The 16,965-nt window shown below is 37.5% G+C and overlaps 1 protein-coding gene across 1 annotated transcript in view; it reads right to left on the bottom strand.

Moving 5' to 3' along the window:
* Positions 1-345: 345 nt before the first annotated feature.
* Positions 346-16,965, bottom strand: part of WDPCP (WD repeat containing planar cell polarity effector) — a gene marked incomplete at its 3' end in the record, with an annotated part of 308,777 nt that continues 292,157 nt past the window's right edge. Inside the window, exon 17 of the mRNA XM_080711300.1 lies at positions 346-396. Coding sequence (XP_080567426.1) covers positions 346-396 — 51 coding nt within the window. The remainder of the gene's footprint in view (positions 397-16,965) is intronic.

Below are 16,965 nucleotides of genomic sequence, written 5' to 3' on the forward strand. Positions count from 1 at the left end.
ACTTGCTTCATACTTTAATAATAAATATTTAACATTTGTAATATAAATTAATATTATAAGACCAGAGGAGGAATATTGTTAAGTACTAGAGAGAACAAAGTTTACTTGTTCTGCTTTTGAAGCACCTAATAATGTACAACTTAAGTTATTTTCAAAAATTATACATCACTCAGGTTAAGGACTCTTATTTAGGATAGAATCACTTTGCTATTACTATGCCATGTTACATATACCATATTTTTAAAAAAATCATACAGGGAGATGGTAATTGAATCAGGCCATAAAAAGTTAGGTGTGAAAAAACTGATTTATTTGTTAAGTAAAATATTTAAAGTTTTTCATTTTTTACACCAAACCAAAGTGAACCATTTTGAGAGAACCACCATCTCCAAAGTCCTGCAAGAAAATAGATAAAAATAATTAAAGTTATGTTTAAGCAGAGCAAAAAGTTTACTTAATATTTAATTCTTACTACTTTTAACTTATTAAAAATAGTGAAACAAAGCCGAGCATGATGGTGCATGCCTGTAATTTCAGTATTTGCAAGTCTGAGACAGAAGTGTAGCAGGTTCAAGGCCAGCCTCAAGAACTTAACAAGGGCCTTTGCAATTAAGACCCTGTTTCAAAGTAAAAAATAAAATATGGCTGGAGGTTTAGCACAGAGGTAGGATGTCCCCAGGTTCACTTCCTAGTAAAACACACACACACACACACACACACACACACACACACACACACAGTGAAACAGATTTATTTAAAATGTACTATACATAAATAAGCAAGAGGCCTGTATATCTTACTGAATTATTAAAATTTTGATACTGTATTCATAAAAGCTAATCAAGAAGTGTATGATGCATAAAAAGGTAAAGAAGGACAGACAGGATGATAGTTAAAATTTTGAATCATCTGATGACTACAACACAAAATTGCAAATTGCATGTTATTGCTTGTGATTTCTGAAAATTTCTATATAAAATGTACTTCTGAATTGTGTTTTTTAAATATTTGGTAATAACTCAAGGTGTTGGATAATAAAAATAAAAATAATAGTTTTATAATCATTTTATAATATTTTATCAAAATTTAAAGAACTATTAGCAAGAACCTCATCTATATCCCTTTCCTTTTTAAAAAAATTTTTTTATTGGTGCACTGTATTCATACATCATAATGGGATAAAAAAAGCTTTTGTAGACATACATGCACACATCGCCCAGTTAGCCCCTACCCCACCCTGTTCCCTCCCCATCCCTCCTTCCCATGCTTGGCTTAGTGGTTGAGATCTAGTATTATAGCAATTTATCCAAAATTAACAATGATAATCTCACATAACAGTTTCATTTGTCTGATACCAAGCTTTTGATTACTTAAAGATAACATTTCAATATTTCTTTTTGCTTTGTTTCTAACCAGAGAATATTTTTTCTTTTTTTTTAAGGTGAAACTATCATACATTTATTTATTTATTTTTCAGAAAAAATCTATCCTAATATGGAATATAGACTCTAGATACCCAAAACGATCTCAAAAAAAGAACAAAGCTAGAAGATGTATATTTTCTGATTTCAAACCTTATAAAGCTACAATAATTGAAACAGTGTAGTACTGTTATAAAGGCAGATATATAAACCATTGGAGTTAAATAAAAGCCTAGAGATAAATTTGTCAAGTTATTTTTGACAAGGTTTCCACGAACATTTGGTGGAGGAAATAATTATCTTTTAACTAAATATTCTTGAAAAATAATAATTACATGAAAAAGAATAAAATTGGACCCTTACCTAACACCATACATAAACATTAACTCAAAATAGATAAAAGACCTAAATATAAATCTTTTTTTATTTTTTTATTTTATTTTTTATTGGTACAATGTATTCATACATCATAATGGTATAAAGAAAATACTTTTGTAGACATACATGCACACATCACCCAGTTAGCCCCTACCCAATCCCCACCCCGTTCCCTCCCCATCCCTCCTTCCCATGCTTGGCTTAGTGGTTGACATCTAGTTTTATAGCAATTTATCCAATATTAATGATGATAATCTCACAAAACAGTTTCATTTGTCTGATACCAAGCTTTTGATGACTAAAGACAACAGTTCGATATTTCTTTTTGCTTTCTTTCTTACCAGAGAATATTTTTTCCTTTTCTTTTTTTTTTAGGTGAAGCTATCATACATTTATTTATTTATTTTTCAGAAAAAAATCTATCCTGATATGGAATATGGACTCTAGATACCCAAAACAATCTCGAAGAAGAACAAAGCTAGAAGATGTATATTTTCTGATTTCAAACCATATAAAGCTACAATAATTGAAACAGTGTAGTACTATTCTAAAGGCAGATATATAAACCACTGGAGTTAAATAAAAGCCTAGAGATAAATTCTTCCATATATTGTCAAGTTATTTTTGACAAGGTTTCCATGAACATTTGGTGGTGGAAATAATAATCTTTTAACTAAATATTGTTGAAAAATAATAATTACATGGAAAAGAATAAAATTGGACCCTTACCTAACACATATACAAATATTAACTCACAATAGATAAAAGACCTAAATATAAATCTTAAGACTATAAACTTTTAGAAGAAAATCTGGGTCATAAAACCTCACAACATTGAAATTGGCAGTGATTCTTGGATATGATTTCAATGGCACAGGCAAGAGAAGGGTAAACAAACGCCCTAAAAATAAAAAAAAAGTATTGTATATCCAAAGACAATGTAAACAGAGTTAAAAGTTACTAATAGAATGGGATAAAATATTTCCAAATGCTATATCTGAAGGTATATTGATATTCCAACTAGAAATCCTAAAAATTAGCAACAATAAAGGCAAACAATACTATTTAGAGATAGGTAAAAGACTAACATAAATAATGAATCTCCACAGATAACCAATCTTAGTTGTCTGTTGGATGGAAAATCTTGTTTCTCTAGTTCTGGAGTGTGTTACCTAATTCTTCTTTGTAGTTAATCTCTTTGAGTATTTTCTCTAGCGCTGGTTTTGAAGACATAAACTCCTTCAGTTTCTGTTTGTCATGGAAGCTTCTTATTTCCCCATCTAATTTGATAGAAAGTTTTGCTGGGTATGAAATTTTTGGCTGGAAGTTGTTTTCTTTCAGAGTTTGGAAGATGTTACTCCAAGCCCTTCTGGCTCTCATGACTTGGTTTGGGAAGTCTGGAGTGATTCTAATTGGTTTGCCTCTGAATGTCACTTGGCCCTTTGTTTTTGTTGCCTTTAAGATTCTCTGCTTGGCTTCCACATTGGTCATTTTGACAATTATATGGCGTGGGGATCCTCTTCTCCGATCCTGTCTAAAGGGAGTTCTATAAGTTTCCTGGACCTGTGTATCGACCTCTTGCTCTATGTTTGGAAAATTTTCTGCTATTACTTCCTTGAAGAGATTGTTGATCCCTTTGGTTTCACTTTCTTTTCCCTCCTCTATTCCAATTATTCTTAGGTTAGCTCTCTTAAAATGGGCCCATATTTCTTCAATATCAGATTCCTGCTGTCAGATATTTTTTCCTAGATTAGAAACTATGCGTTCATTTTTGGAATGATAATCTTCTAAGAGCGAGATTCTATTCTCCATGTGGTCTAATCGGTTCTTTGTACTTTGAATTGAGGCCTTTACTTCATTAATTGCATCCTTTATCTCTTTTTGGGTCTCTCTGAATTCTTTTCGAAACACCGCTATTATTTCTACAGTTATTTTCCTGATTTATCTTCTAGAAATCTCTGAATTTCTGTTTTATCGGGTTCTGAAGTTGTGAGGTTGTGGGCATCCATTGCTCCATTGTTATTCCTCTTTCCCATGATTTCAGAAGTTTGTGCCTTCTCTGGGTTCTTCCCTGGGTCACTACGACTTCACTTAAGGTGCTCTGGTATCTAAGTCCCCACTACTCCTTTACTGAGTTGTATCGCAAAGTCTCAGAGCCAGGGAGTCAATCGAGGCTGCTTTAGACCATGGGGGGGTGCCAGGTTGGGCGTTCTCTTATGGTGTGATATCTCTGCCACCGCCACTCCCCCACTGGGTCAAGTCCCTGGGAGTGTAATAGTGGGATTTCTCCTCTAGGGGCCACAATTTGATTCACGGTTGTTGTGTGCGCTGACTGAGCTGTAGTCAACTCGGTGGATTTGCTGCTGCTGCCACCGGTGGCAATATGGCACCACTGCCACGCCCCAGCTGGCATATTTCTTCTCTGTTTTTGAGCTCCGCTCTGAGTCCCTGCAGGGTGTGCTGAGCCCAGCCCCTGGGAACTTTAGATGTTCCCTGCGCTGAAAAATCTGCCGAATTTCGCCTGGCTGATCCACAGAGGCTCATCTTGGCTCGCTGTCCGCCGCTTGTCTCTGGAGCCTGGTCGGCTGTTGAGTGCGTAGGTCTTGTGCCATCCTGTGAACTAGCCACTGCCGCTGGCAGTAAGGCGCTGCTGCCGCGTCCTCAGGCATGAGGCCCGCGTATCTCCTCTGTGGCTCTGAGCTCTGTTCTGAGTCCTCCTCCTCTCTGGAGCCTGTTGCTCTAAGGGAAGATGGCGCCTGCGCTGCTCCATGCCGCAGCTCCGGCCGCAGCACTGCGGTCTGGTTTCTTTCTGGTGTCTTGTTTTTCCAGCCTCTTTTCTCTGTCCCTTGTATTTACATTTTTTGTTTCTCTGCTGATTGTGTTTTCTGGCTATGAAAGGCACTGATTTTGTGGTAATAGAGATTGGTTGTTAGGAGGGTTTGTAAACCCTGCTTTTCTCTGTTGCCATCTTCCCGGAGGCCTATATCCCTTTCTTAATCTTTCCATGTTTCATACCTTTCCCCCAAACCCAACTTCATCAGGTACAGGAAAATAAAATTTTATGATAGGATTCTGAAATAGATGACAATTGAAAGCAAGACTAGATAAGAACAATAATATTTGAAAATAATACAGTGGAAACATTTTTTTGGAAATTTGAAGGCAACTTTTCCTGGAGTTGAAAATTGAAGAGAATAGGAATAATACCTAGCACATGTCCTACCATATCATAATTGGCTACTTACTGGGGTTCCTGGAAGCTCTTCTACCTCCGGGCTACACTCCCAGACCTATTTTTACATTTTTATTTGGAAACAGGTTCTCCTAAGCCAACGCGCAGGGCTGGCTTCGAACCTGTGTGATTCTCCTGTCTCTGCCCCCAAGCGCGGGGATTACAATCATGCACCACCACGCCCGGCGACACTTACTTTTTTTTTAAATATAGAGGAGCCAGCCGGGCGTGTTGGCACTCCTTTTTAATCCTAGGATTTAGGAGGCTGAGACAGGAGTATTGCAGGTTCCAGGACAGCCTTGGCAAGTAGTGAGACTGTCATCAACCTCGTGAAACCCTGTCTCAAGATAAGAATAAAATAGTGCTGGGAGTGTAGTTCAGAGGTAGAATGCACCTTGGTTCAGTTCCCAGTACACATACACATACACACACCTTTTTTTGTTGTGTTAGGGATATTTAAAAATAATTTAGGGCTGGAGGTGTGACTTAGTGGTATATGCACAAGGCCCTGTGTTTGATGCCCAGCACCAAAAAGGAAAAAAACAGTAAAGTTATTTTTATCATGAGTTAATTTCACTAAGGGAAGCCTTTCATAAAGTCTGCATGTATATTGTTTTCATTAGTCAGATCTCAAAGAAAATAGATATGGGGCTGGAAAGTAAGGGAAAATATGTACATATGTATGGATGTATGTATTTGCCTGTGGGTGCTAATGTATACAAAATTTAAAAAAAAACCTGGAAAAACAGGTAACAAGAATGAGTAATTTAATACTGCCTGGGGCCTGTGTGTGTGTGCTGGCAAGTTCAGTGGTTTTATGTTTGTTTAAGTACATCATGTGCTTTAGAGAGTTTCCCTCTTCCTCCCTCCCATCCCCTCTGTTAGGTCGCCTTATTTGCTCATCTATAGAATCAGTAGCTTTCAATTTAAAAACAAAACATTAAAAGCACTGTCATTAAAAACAAGCTCCAACTCTTGACTTGAAAACAACCATACTAAAGTTTAGTTTCTACATCATTAGAATAGTCACTGAGGAACCTGGGGTTTGGTTTGGTCTTGAACTGGCAAGGATCCTAAGTAAATTATTTTCCTAGTATCTGGATATATTTGTTGCTGAAAGGGCAGGCTGCATAACCACAAAGTGTCAAGTAATTTAGCCATTTTCTTTCCTCCCTCTCCCTTCCTCTTCCTTTCCCTTCTTTTTCTTTTCCTTTTCAGTAATCCCAGTATTTAAACAAACAAAATCCCTAAACCTTTCCTTTGAAGGATTTTCTTTAAAACCTATCGTGTGTGTGTGTGTGTGTGTGTGTGTGTGTGTGTGTGTGTGTGTGTTACTGGGGATGGAACCCAGGGGTGTGTGTGTGTGTTACTGGGGATGGAACCCAGGGGCATTATACCTATGAGCTACATCCCCAGCCCTAGGGTTTTTTTTTTTTGTTTTGTTTTAGTCTTTTAATATTTGAAACGGTCTCACTGATTTGCGAAGGGCCTAAGTAGCTGAGGCTGTTGGCAAACTGCGATCCTCCTGTCTTTGCCTCCTGAATGCTGGGATTACAAGCATGAGCTGCCATGCCCGGCCTAAACCTATCTTGTAAGTGACTAACTTTAGAGCATTTCCAAGATTTCCATGATTGTTGTTCCAAGCTAGAAAACCTTGACTTGTACTCCATTTACCTTAAAGGGATAGATGGATGGGTGAATGGATGGATATATATATATATCTACTACTAAACTACACTCCCACCACCACCACCCCTTTTAAAATTTGAAACAGGGTCTCCCTAAGTTGCTGAGGCTGATCTTGAACCTGCAATCCTCTTGTCTTAGCCTCCCAAGTACAGGTGTGTGCCACCACATCCAGTGGGATATTCTGAAGATTAATGAAATAAAGTATAGTATATTAGGTTATTTAATCATTATTAAAACATTCATTAAATAAAATTTAGAAAATGAAAAAGTACAAAAACTTAGCCTAATCTCATAAAATATGGTTAACATTACTTGCTTCCTGCTATATTTTTTCATCTTTTATTTATTTTAAACCCAGCTAAAATGCTGTATATATAATTCCATATCCTTTTTTCCCTTTGGCTTGTCTTTGAACACTTTTCATCATTTCTACATAGTCTTGGTTTTAATGGTCAGTTCTATTCCATTAAGTACTACAACTTAATAATTTCTTTTTTTGGGAAAAATTTGTTGTTTTTGATCACTTCTGTTTCATAAATAACCCTATCATGGATATTCTTAGGCATGAATTTTTTCTGTATTTAGAATTTTTACCCTTATTTTGGAACTAGAGAAGTAGAATTATTGAACCAAAATTTATGGAATTTTAGCCCTTCATAAACAGTGTAGAATTGACAGCTTTGCTCTGTTTCTTTCCTAGTTTGGGGGGTGGTGATTTTGTTGGTAAGAGGAAGGAGAGGTTCGAAGGGAGCCACTCTATCTTGTTCATTTTATTGTTTTGAAAGTTCACTCACCCTTAACTGAATGAAGCTACATGTTAATTCCTGTAGTAATTTACACAACAAAAGGGTTTTCCCCAATCCCTCATTTGATTTCTACATATGCTTAATGAATTTTCTGAGTCATACTCTGTTGCAGTTACCTAATGTTGGGTGATACCAGGTCACTTTCTTTTAGATGTGTACAGACTTCCATAAGCACATTCAACAGACAAGTTAAGGTTTGCTCTGTTTGTTTGGATTTTGACCTGTTGTTCACTTAATACAAATTAATTCATTCATTCTCTCTCTCTCTCTCTCTCTCTCTCTCTCTCTCTCTCTCTCTGTATTGGGGATTTAACCCAAGGCCATTCTACTTCTGAGCTACAACCCCAGCCTTATTTTTTTTCTTTTTCATTTTGAAAGAGGTTCTGAGTTGTTAAGGGCCTCACTAAATTGCTGAGGCTGGCCTCAAAACTGCAATCCTCTTGTATCAGTCTCTATCTATCTATCTATCTATCTATCTATCTATCTATCTATCTATCTATCTTGTGGTACTGGGGATTGAACCCAGGGCCCCTTTAACTCTGAGCTATACCTCAGCCATACTTTATATTTTGAAAAAGGGGGGAAGTACTGGGCTGAACCCAGGGAATTTTATCTCCAAACTATACCCTCAACCTTTTTATTTTTTATTTTTTTGGTGGTACTGGGGTTCCTGGAAAGCCCTTCTACCTCCGGGCTACACTCCCAGACCTATTTTATATTTTTGAAACAGGGTCTCTTACGCCAGCGCGGCTGGCTTCGAACCTGCGCGATCCTCCTGTCTCCGCCTCCCAAGCACGGGGATTACAAGTGTGCGCCACCACGCCCGGCAACCTTTTTTATTTTTGAAACAGGGTCTTCCAAAGTTGTTGAGGCTGGCCTCAAACCTGTGGTCCTCCTCTCTCAGCCTCCAAAGTGCCTCCACATCTGATTCTAAGACTTCTATTTCTGTAAAATAAGGCTCTGGCTTCCACTCATGACGGCAGCCTGTCCTGTGTGGCAGTACATGCTTTCTAGAGCAAGTTGACCAGCAATTCAGGTTTTCCTATTGAACATTAGCTATACTTCTTGCACATTTATTGCCATAAAGAGGTTAATGTTTAGTTAACATTGCAGTTTTTTGGAGCTTGGTGTCATTTTTAGAAAATGAAGTCTCAGAATGACTACAGTCATGCACTTGCCAAAGGATGGTTTGAGGCTTTGGGTACTTATGAGAAACAAGTTAGTAAATATGCTCTACAGTTTCCTAACTTCTGTGTTAGGTAAACCATCAGAACAGGATATACTTAAAACATGTTACTTTACTTTTCCACACCAATCTTTTTACTGGATTATGATTTAATATAGGTGAATAGGATTTTTTTTTTTTTTCAGTACTGGGGATGGAACCCGGGGCCTTCTACCTCCGGGATACACTCCCAGACCTATTTTTTTTTAATATTTTATTTGGAAACAGGGCCTCTTAAGCTTCGAACCTGCGTGATCCTCCTGTCTCAGCCTCCCAAGCGTGGGGATTATAAGCATGCGCCACCACGCCTGGCAGGATGTTTTTTAAACTTTACTTGAAAACAAGTTTTATGACACAAGCATTCTGGAGTATGTATATGGTAGAAAATGTTTCTTCAGACAAACTTATTATTTTCATACTTTAAACAATTAAGCCAGCTGGGCATGGTGTTGCATGCCTATAATCCCAGTACTTGGAAGGCTGTTAAATAGAAAATGTTTCTTAATGAGCCCTTTTTAATATTCAGGGTTGATATAATTGAGTCTGGAGGGATGTGACCCCAGCAGTGGATAAATTCATTGTAATAGATTTACCTGGGTGGTACCTGGTAGGCCCAGAAGGGTGTGGCTAGAGGAAGTGGTCCCTGGAGGTGCAGCCTAGGAGAATATATATATATATATATTCCTCCTCCCTGTCATGCTCTCTTGTTCCCAGCCTCCATGATGTAAGCAAAGTCTATGAGCTCTCCCTTTCTCTGCTTTCTGTTACCATGCCCTGAGATCTGGGGTCCCTGGCCTCACATGGGCTAAAATCGAAACTTTAAGAAAATAAATTCTTTCCTCTAAGTTAGGTGGCCAATCATTTAGATTAGCTGCAAGGATGATGATGGATACAGAGGCTGAGACAAGAGGATTTCAAGTTCAAGGCAACTTAGTAACACAGCAACTTAGGGAGCCCCTATTTAAAAAAATAACACAAAGCTATGGATGTAGCTCAGAGGTAGATGTTTCTTGGTTCAACCCCCAGTTCCAAAAAAAGTCACTAAGAACATTAATAGTGAATCATGTTTTGTAATTATACAACACTTTCTTTCACATCACCTAATTTGATACAGTAATCATATATTTTTAAAAATTATACTCTTTACTCATTTTACAGATGGAGAAAGAGATATAAAGATGGTAGCAGTGAGGAAGTAGTGGAACAAAATGAACTTATCTGCATATAAATCCTATAAATCCATTTCTCTTTTTGGCCTTTGCCTCCTCAAAATCATAGCTTAACAGTTTAATTTCTATAATAGAGGGCCAGTAGTGAACATCTCTTACTCTATAATTTTTTTGCTTTGTGTATAATTTATTTTAGATAAATAAAATACATTTATGAATTGACCTAATTTTTTCAGCAAGCAGATAGGTCATAAATAAATTGGTTTGTGCTGGATGAACATGGTGGTGCACGCCTATAATTCTAGTGCTTGGGAGGCTGAAACAGGAAGATCACAAGTTTAAGATTAGCCTTGGCACTTTTGTGAGAGCCTATTTCAAAGTAAAAAATAAAAAGGACTAGGGATGCAGCTTGGTGGCAGTTCAATTTCTAGTATGATAAAAAAAAATACAAAAAGCCAGGCATGGTGGTGGTGCATGCTTGTAATCCCAGCATTCGGGAGGCTGGAACTGGAGGATCATGGTTCACGGACAGCTTCAGCTACTTAGTGAGACCCAGTTTCAAAATAAAAACACAAAATAGGGCAAAGGGTATAGCTTGGCAGTTGAATGTCCCTGGGTTCCATCCACAGATCCACAAAAAAAAAAAATAAAAATAAACTGGTTCATATCTATAAGGAGTGATCTTTATAGTATTAATCTGTCTTGTTTTTTCTCTAGTGGTTCATTTAATTCATCTACTTAAGGGAATATGTTGACATATTTTAAAGTATTTTTAAAAAATCATCTGGAGGCAAACTTAACCAAAAGAAAGAAATGACTCTAATGAAAAAATAAGATATGAAAAAAGAGAGAGAACAAAAGAATGGGTGACATTCAGGGGCAAAATAATAAAGGACTCTCAACCCAAGTCATTAATGTCAGGAAGGACTTATGGTATGGTATACTACAGACCCTGGAAGAAAACACATTCCAACCAAGACTGCTATATCCAGCAAAAATATCATTCAAAATTGGTGAAGAAATAAAAAGTTCCAAAGCAAGCAGAAACTTAAAGAATTCACAACTACCAAGCTAGCACTAGGGAAAATACTTAAAGAAATAAATCACAAAGAAGAAAAAAAGAAGCTAATTCCAGGATCTGAGAAGAGGTGAATTCCACCAGTTGGGCAACTGAACAAAGGAGAAGTAGAACTACATCAAATAGAATATAGAAAACAAAATGACAGGAAAAAAATCATAATTCAATAACACGGAATGTCAGAGTTCTTAATTCTCCCATTAAAAGACAGATTAGCAATGTGGATTAAAAATCATAATCCAACTATGAGCTGCTTGCAAGAAACTCACCTGATAGCCAAAGATATCCACATGCTAAGGGTGAAATGATGGAAAAAGATATTTCATGCAAATGGAGACTGAAAATAATCAGGTTAGCAATACTCATATCTGACAGAATTTAGGGCTAAAACACATCAGAGGAGACAAAACAGGTCACTTTTTCATTAATAAAAGGAACAATCCAAAAGATATAGTGAGAATGAACATCTACCCCCCAAATGTGGGTGCACCCACATTTATAAAACAAATTTTAGGGACATCATGTCTCAAATAGAACCAAATGCAATAATATTGGGATACTTCAACACACCACTCATCACTCATGCCACTAGATCAATCTTCCAGACAGAAGATGAGTAAAGACTCTTCAGACCTAAAGAACTCTATAAACCAAATGGACTGAATAGACATACACAGAATATTTCAACCAGAAAGTTCCAACCCAAGGAACTTTCTCCAAAATATACCACATCCTGGGCTATAAAGCAAGCGCCAGCAAATTCAAAAGATGTAATATTTTCTCAGATCACAACGGAATGAAAGTAGAAATCAACAACAGGAAGACCAAAAGGAATTACATAAATACATGGAGATTGAGTGACATACTCTTGAATGAGGACTCAATCAGAAAATAAATAAGGGGAGATATAAAAAATTCTAAGCCAGGCGTGGTGGTGCACACTTGTAATCTCAGCATTTGGGAGACTGAGACAGGAGGATTGTGGTTCTTGGACAGCCTCAGCTACTTAGTGAGGCCCTTTGCAACTCATGAGACCCTGTTTCAAAATAAAAAAAGGAATAAGAAATAGGGCTGGGAACATATCCCTGTTTCAAAATAAAAAAAGAATAAAAAGTAGGGCTGGGAACATAGCTCAGAAATAGAATGCCCCTGAGTTTCATCTCCAGTACTGCAAAAATAAATCAATATGTCAATCAATCAATCCATCCAGAAATTAAACAAAAAATAGAGACATGATGGGGCACTTTGAAGGTGGTGTTAAGAAGTAAATTTATAGCACTGAATGCCCACAAAAGAAAAACAAAGTCACCTTAACACACCTGAAGGACCAAGAAAAGCAGGAACAGTCTAATCTCAAAGATAGAAGAAAGCAGATGATGAAAATCAGAGCAGAAATTAACAAAATAGGGAATAAACAATACAAAGGATCAACAAATAAAAAAGCTGGTTCTTTAAAAAGATGAACAAGATTTACAATGCCCTAGCCAACCTAACCAAAAGAGCCAACCCAAATTATTAAAATCAGAAATGAAAATGGAGACATCACCACAATAAGTGGGGAAATTTAGAGGATCATCTGAAACAACTTTGAAAATTTATATTTTAACAAACTGGAAAACATGGAAGAAATCAACAGATTTTCAGCATTCGGGAGGCTGAGACTGGAGGATCGTGGTTCGTGGACAACCTCAGCTACTTAGGCCCTCTGCAACTCAATAAGACCCTGTTTCAAAGTAAAGAATAAAAAATTGGGCAGGGGGTGTAGTTCAGAGGTTAAATGCCTCTGGGTTCCATCCCCAGACCTGAAGAGAAAAAAAAAGTCTACCATCAAAGAAAAGCCAGGTAGGTCCAGATGGATTTCCAGGTTGATTTTACAAAACCTTTCCAGAAGAACTAAACCCAATACTTCACGAGTTATTCTGTGAAATTGAAAGAGATGGAATTCTTCCAAACTCCTTCTCTGAGGCCAGTATCACATTAATACCCAAACCAAATAGAGGTACCTCAAAAAAAGAAAGTTATAAACCAATGTCATTGATAAAATGCAGAAATTCTAAACAAAGTACTAGCTGTGCACATTAAAAATCACTTCATGAAGCCAGGAGTGGTGCACGCTTGTAATCCCCACACTTGGGAGACAGAGACAGGAGGATTGTGCAGGTGTGAAGCCAGCTGCACTGGTTTAAAAGACCCTGTTTCCAAATAAAAACGTATAAAAATAGGTCTGGGAGTGTAGCCCTGAGGTAGAAGGGTTTCCAGGAACCTCAGTACCACAAAAAAAAAAAAAAAAAAAAATCAAACCACTTCATGAAAATTGGATACCATGACCAAGTTGGTTTCATCTCAGGAAAACAAGTCTGGTTTAATATATGAAAATCAATGCATATTAACAAACATATAGACCAACTGGACACAACAGAAGATACAAAAGAAAATCCACACACTTAAGGCCGATTGATTTTCAACAAAGGGTCCAAACACATATGCTGGAGTAAAGACATCCTTTTTAACAAATGGTGTTGGGGAAACTGGTTATCCATTTGTAGAAAAATGAAACTCAACCCTTATCTCTCACCTTGCACAAGAGTCAACTTGAAATGGATCAAAGACCTGGAAGTCAGACCAGAAACCATGAAGCTACTAGAGTAGGGCACAGGTTCAACACTCCAACATATAGGGACAGGCTAGAAACTTCCTCAAGAAGATCCTCAAAGCTCAGGAAATTAAAACAAAGAGTAATAAGTGGGACGGCATTAAACTAAAAAGTTCCTGCACAGCAATGGAAACCATCAAGAGTCTAAAGATAAAGCCTGTGTGTGTGTGTGTGTGTGTGTGTGTGTGTGTGTGTGAATATACCAACATCAGTCACAGAACTCTGTATTGGGATGGGGGAACTGGAGAGGTGGGGAGTCACTAAATGCTGTGTGTGTGTGTATGTCATTGTCAACAAGATTTACATTATGATGTGGGACTATAATGTACCAATAAAAGCACATTAAAATATGTTAAACAAACTATCTTAAAAATGAAAGAGAGTCAATAAATGGGATACCACCAAACCAAAAGGTTCTGTGCAGTGAAGGATAAATCAGGATTCTGAAGAGAGAGCTTACAGATGGAGAGAAATACTAATATCTAGAAAATATAAAGAAATGAAAGCTTTTAATACCAATACCCTCCCCAAATATCCTAATTAAAATTTGGGCCACTGAAAAAGTAGACACTTCTCAAAAGACAAATACAAATCACCAGCAAATATATGAAAAATCTTCAACATCATATGCAATCAGGGAAGTGCAAATTAGAACTACTGTGAGATCAGCCAGTCCCAGAAAGTCCAGGGCCATATGTTTTCTCTCATGTGGAAGCCAGAATGGAAATAGGAAGGAAAAGGAGCTTCAGTCAAATAAAAAAGAAACCAGTAGAATAGGGGAAAGGGACTGAGGAAGGGAGTTGGTGAAGGGAAAACAAGGATTGAGAAAGGAAACAGTTCAAATAAGGTTATGTCTATACAAGAATGTTTTACTACCAGTCTCACTAACGTGTGGGGAGGGAGGAAGGAGGAATGGGAGTGGGATTATACATAGGGAAATACACCAAACTATGTGTGCATGTATGTGTCACTTTGAATATCAATAGAATGTATGATTACACTGCAACAATAAAGTATAAAATAAGTAGGATTGGGGGTATGTCTTTTAGGTAGAATATTCTGGGTTCAATTCTTAGTAATGCTAACACACACACAGACATAGACACACACTCCTTTGAAGAAAAGAATAAGCATAAATACATAAGTTTAGTTTATTACTTACTACCATATCTCAACAAATACTTCTAGGTACTGTCATCCATCAAATATTTTAATAACTTATGATGTAAGAATACTAGTGAACATAGAAACCATTATTTTGTCAGTCATTTTAGAAGTTAGTTCTATGTTAGGGTGCTTCTTATTGTAATTGTTAATATTTAAGGTGTGTGTGTGTGTGTGTGTGTGTGTGTGTGACATATATGTTGTGTGTGTAGTCACTTCCTATTCTATCTGAAATCCTTCCCTCAGATTGGGCTTAACTTCTCTAGTGATAGTAAAATGGAAAGAGCAACATAAACAGCAGATTGGTATCTGCCATAAATTCCCCTGAAAAGAATAAGTTTCTGCCATTTCAAAGTCTTAAGAGTACTTTCAAACAATATGATAATGAGTAGTATAAACAAGATAACATAGATATGTAACTACATGTTATTTCCTAGTTAATTATGACCAAAGGCAATTGGAGGGGATACATCTGGAATGATAGTGACTGAGGGAAGCAGCACATTTCAGTTGTGCTGACATTCAATATTGCTGGGAAAACTGTCTTGACAAAGGAAAAAAAAACATAAGAAAACTGAACAAAGTAACAAAAAAATTGAAAGGCAGTAGAAAAGCCAGAGGACAAAAAATTACCCTGCTTGGCTTTGCAGAGGTCACAGTGGCACCATCTTGATTAATTGGACCAGGACTGCTGGCACTGTGGCCACCAGAGATCCCCAGCAAAAAAGTCAACAACATGATGCTAAGTAAGCTGCTGCAGCTCATCAGAATTTTAAGTAGTCAGCACCTCACTTCAGACTCCACAGAGATCCTACTGTCCAGATACCTAACTAGAAACTGTGTCAGTAGTAGCCAAGCCCACCTCATCCCCTAGAGGTCTAGAGCAGTGCACAACACCATACATAAACTAGCCCTCCCTATAGGTAACCGCCCAGTGAGGCTGCAGGGACTCATGCAGTAAGCAATAGACTCCAAAGGTATGATATCTGTTGAAGGTGGGGGTGAAGTTTTCTATTAAACAGAGCAGAGGCATAGATTAGCAGACAGCCCCCAGGGCTAATCAGGCAGAGGCTTATAGTTCACAGGGCACAGGACCCTAGTAAAGTCTACAGGGATTGCCAAAGACCACTCAATTGTGGTAACCAGGAAGAAGACCCACCTACCTCTATCAGTGGAGGATGTGGATCCCTATGTATACACTGGGTCTGGTTACAGTGGCACCTGCCAGCTACATACATTGGGAGATAGACAGGTTCAGGGTCTATGGAAGCTTGAAGACTTGCTTTTATACTGGATCCTGCCCCAGTGATACCGGCTGCCTACATAGGCAGAGATATAGGGACAGCCCATGTGGAGAGCTCAGAGACTCAGGCTTGCAACAAGAGAGGCACCATTTGCATTTGGTGCCTGCACAGACACAGAGAGACACAGACCAAGGTCCTAATTGAAGGAGACCAAAAAGTGGGGCTACTAACTGACATCATTGCCATAGGTTACAGGGCAAATGCAAGTGCTTGGAATATGCTCAAGAACCTAATATAGAAAGTGGACCTTTAATAAAAGAATCTATGCAGACAAATAGGACTGCAGAGACTGATTCTCTTCTATACTCATATATATTTGTAGAGTTGTTTTGTTGTTCTCTCTCTCTCTCTCTCTCTCTCTCTCTCTCTGTGTGTGTGTGTGTGTGTGTGTGTGTGTGTTGTTTGTTCTCTTCCCCATCTCTTTTACAAGATTCCATTTTTGTTATCTACTCTCTTCTTTCCATTATTTTTCTTTTCTTTTCTTTGTCTTGTCTCAAATCCACTTCATATCACTATACATTAAATATTCTACACTGGTTACTAGAATCTTTCTATATATTCACTGTCTCTAATCTCTACTATATATTACTTAACTATACTCAAACTCTCATTCTATTTTATCCTATCTGCTATTTTACCTTATTCTTGCATTTGCTACTCTAACACCTTCCTCCTCATTCAGCCTTCACCACTGAATACAACATAATTTGCCCTTGTATATACCAGATGACAGATACAAAGGAAGAAAAAGCTATCAAAGCAACAAAAATACAAATTTAAAAAAACAGAAATCATGAGAAGAAAGAATAGCAAGGAAGCAATGAGTTCTTATAACCCCACAATAAC

The sequence above is a fragment of the Muscardinus avellanarius genome, assembly GCF_963383645.1.
Source record: "Muscardinus avellanarius genome assembly, chromosome: 15".
Lineage (NCBI taxonomy): Eukaryota > Metazoa > Chordata > Mammalia > Rodentia > Gliridae > Muscardinus > Muscardinus avellanarius.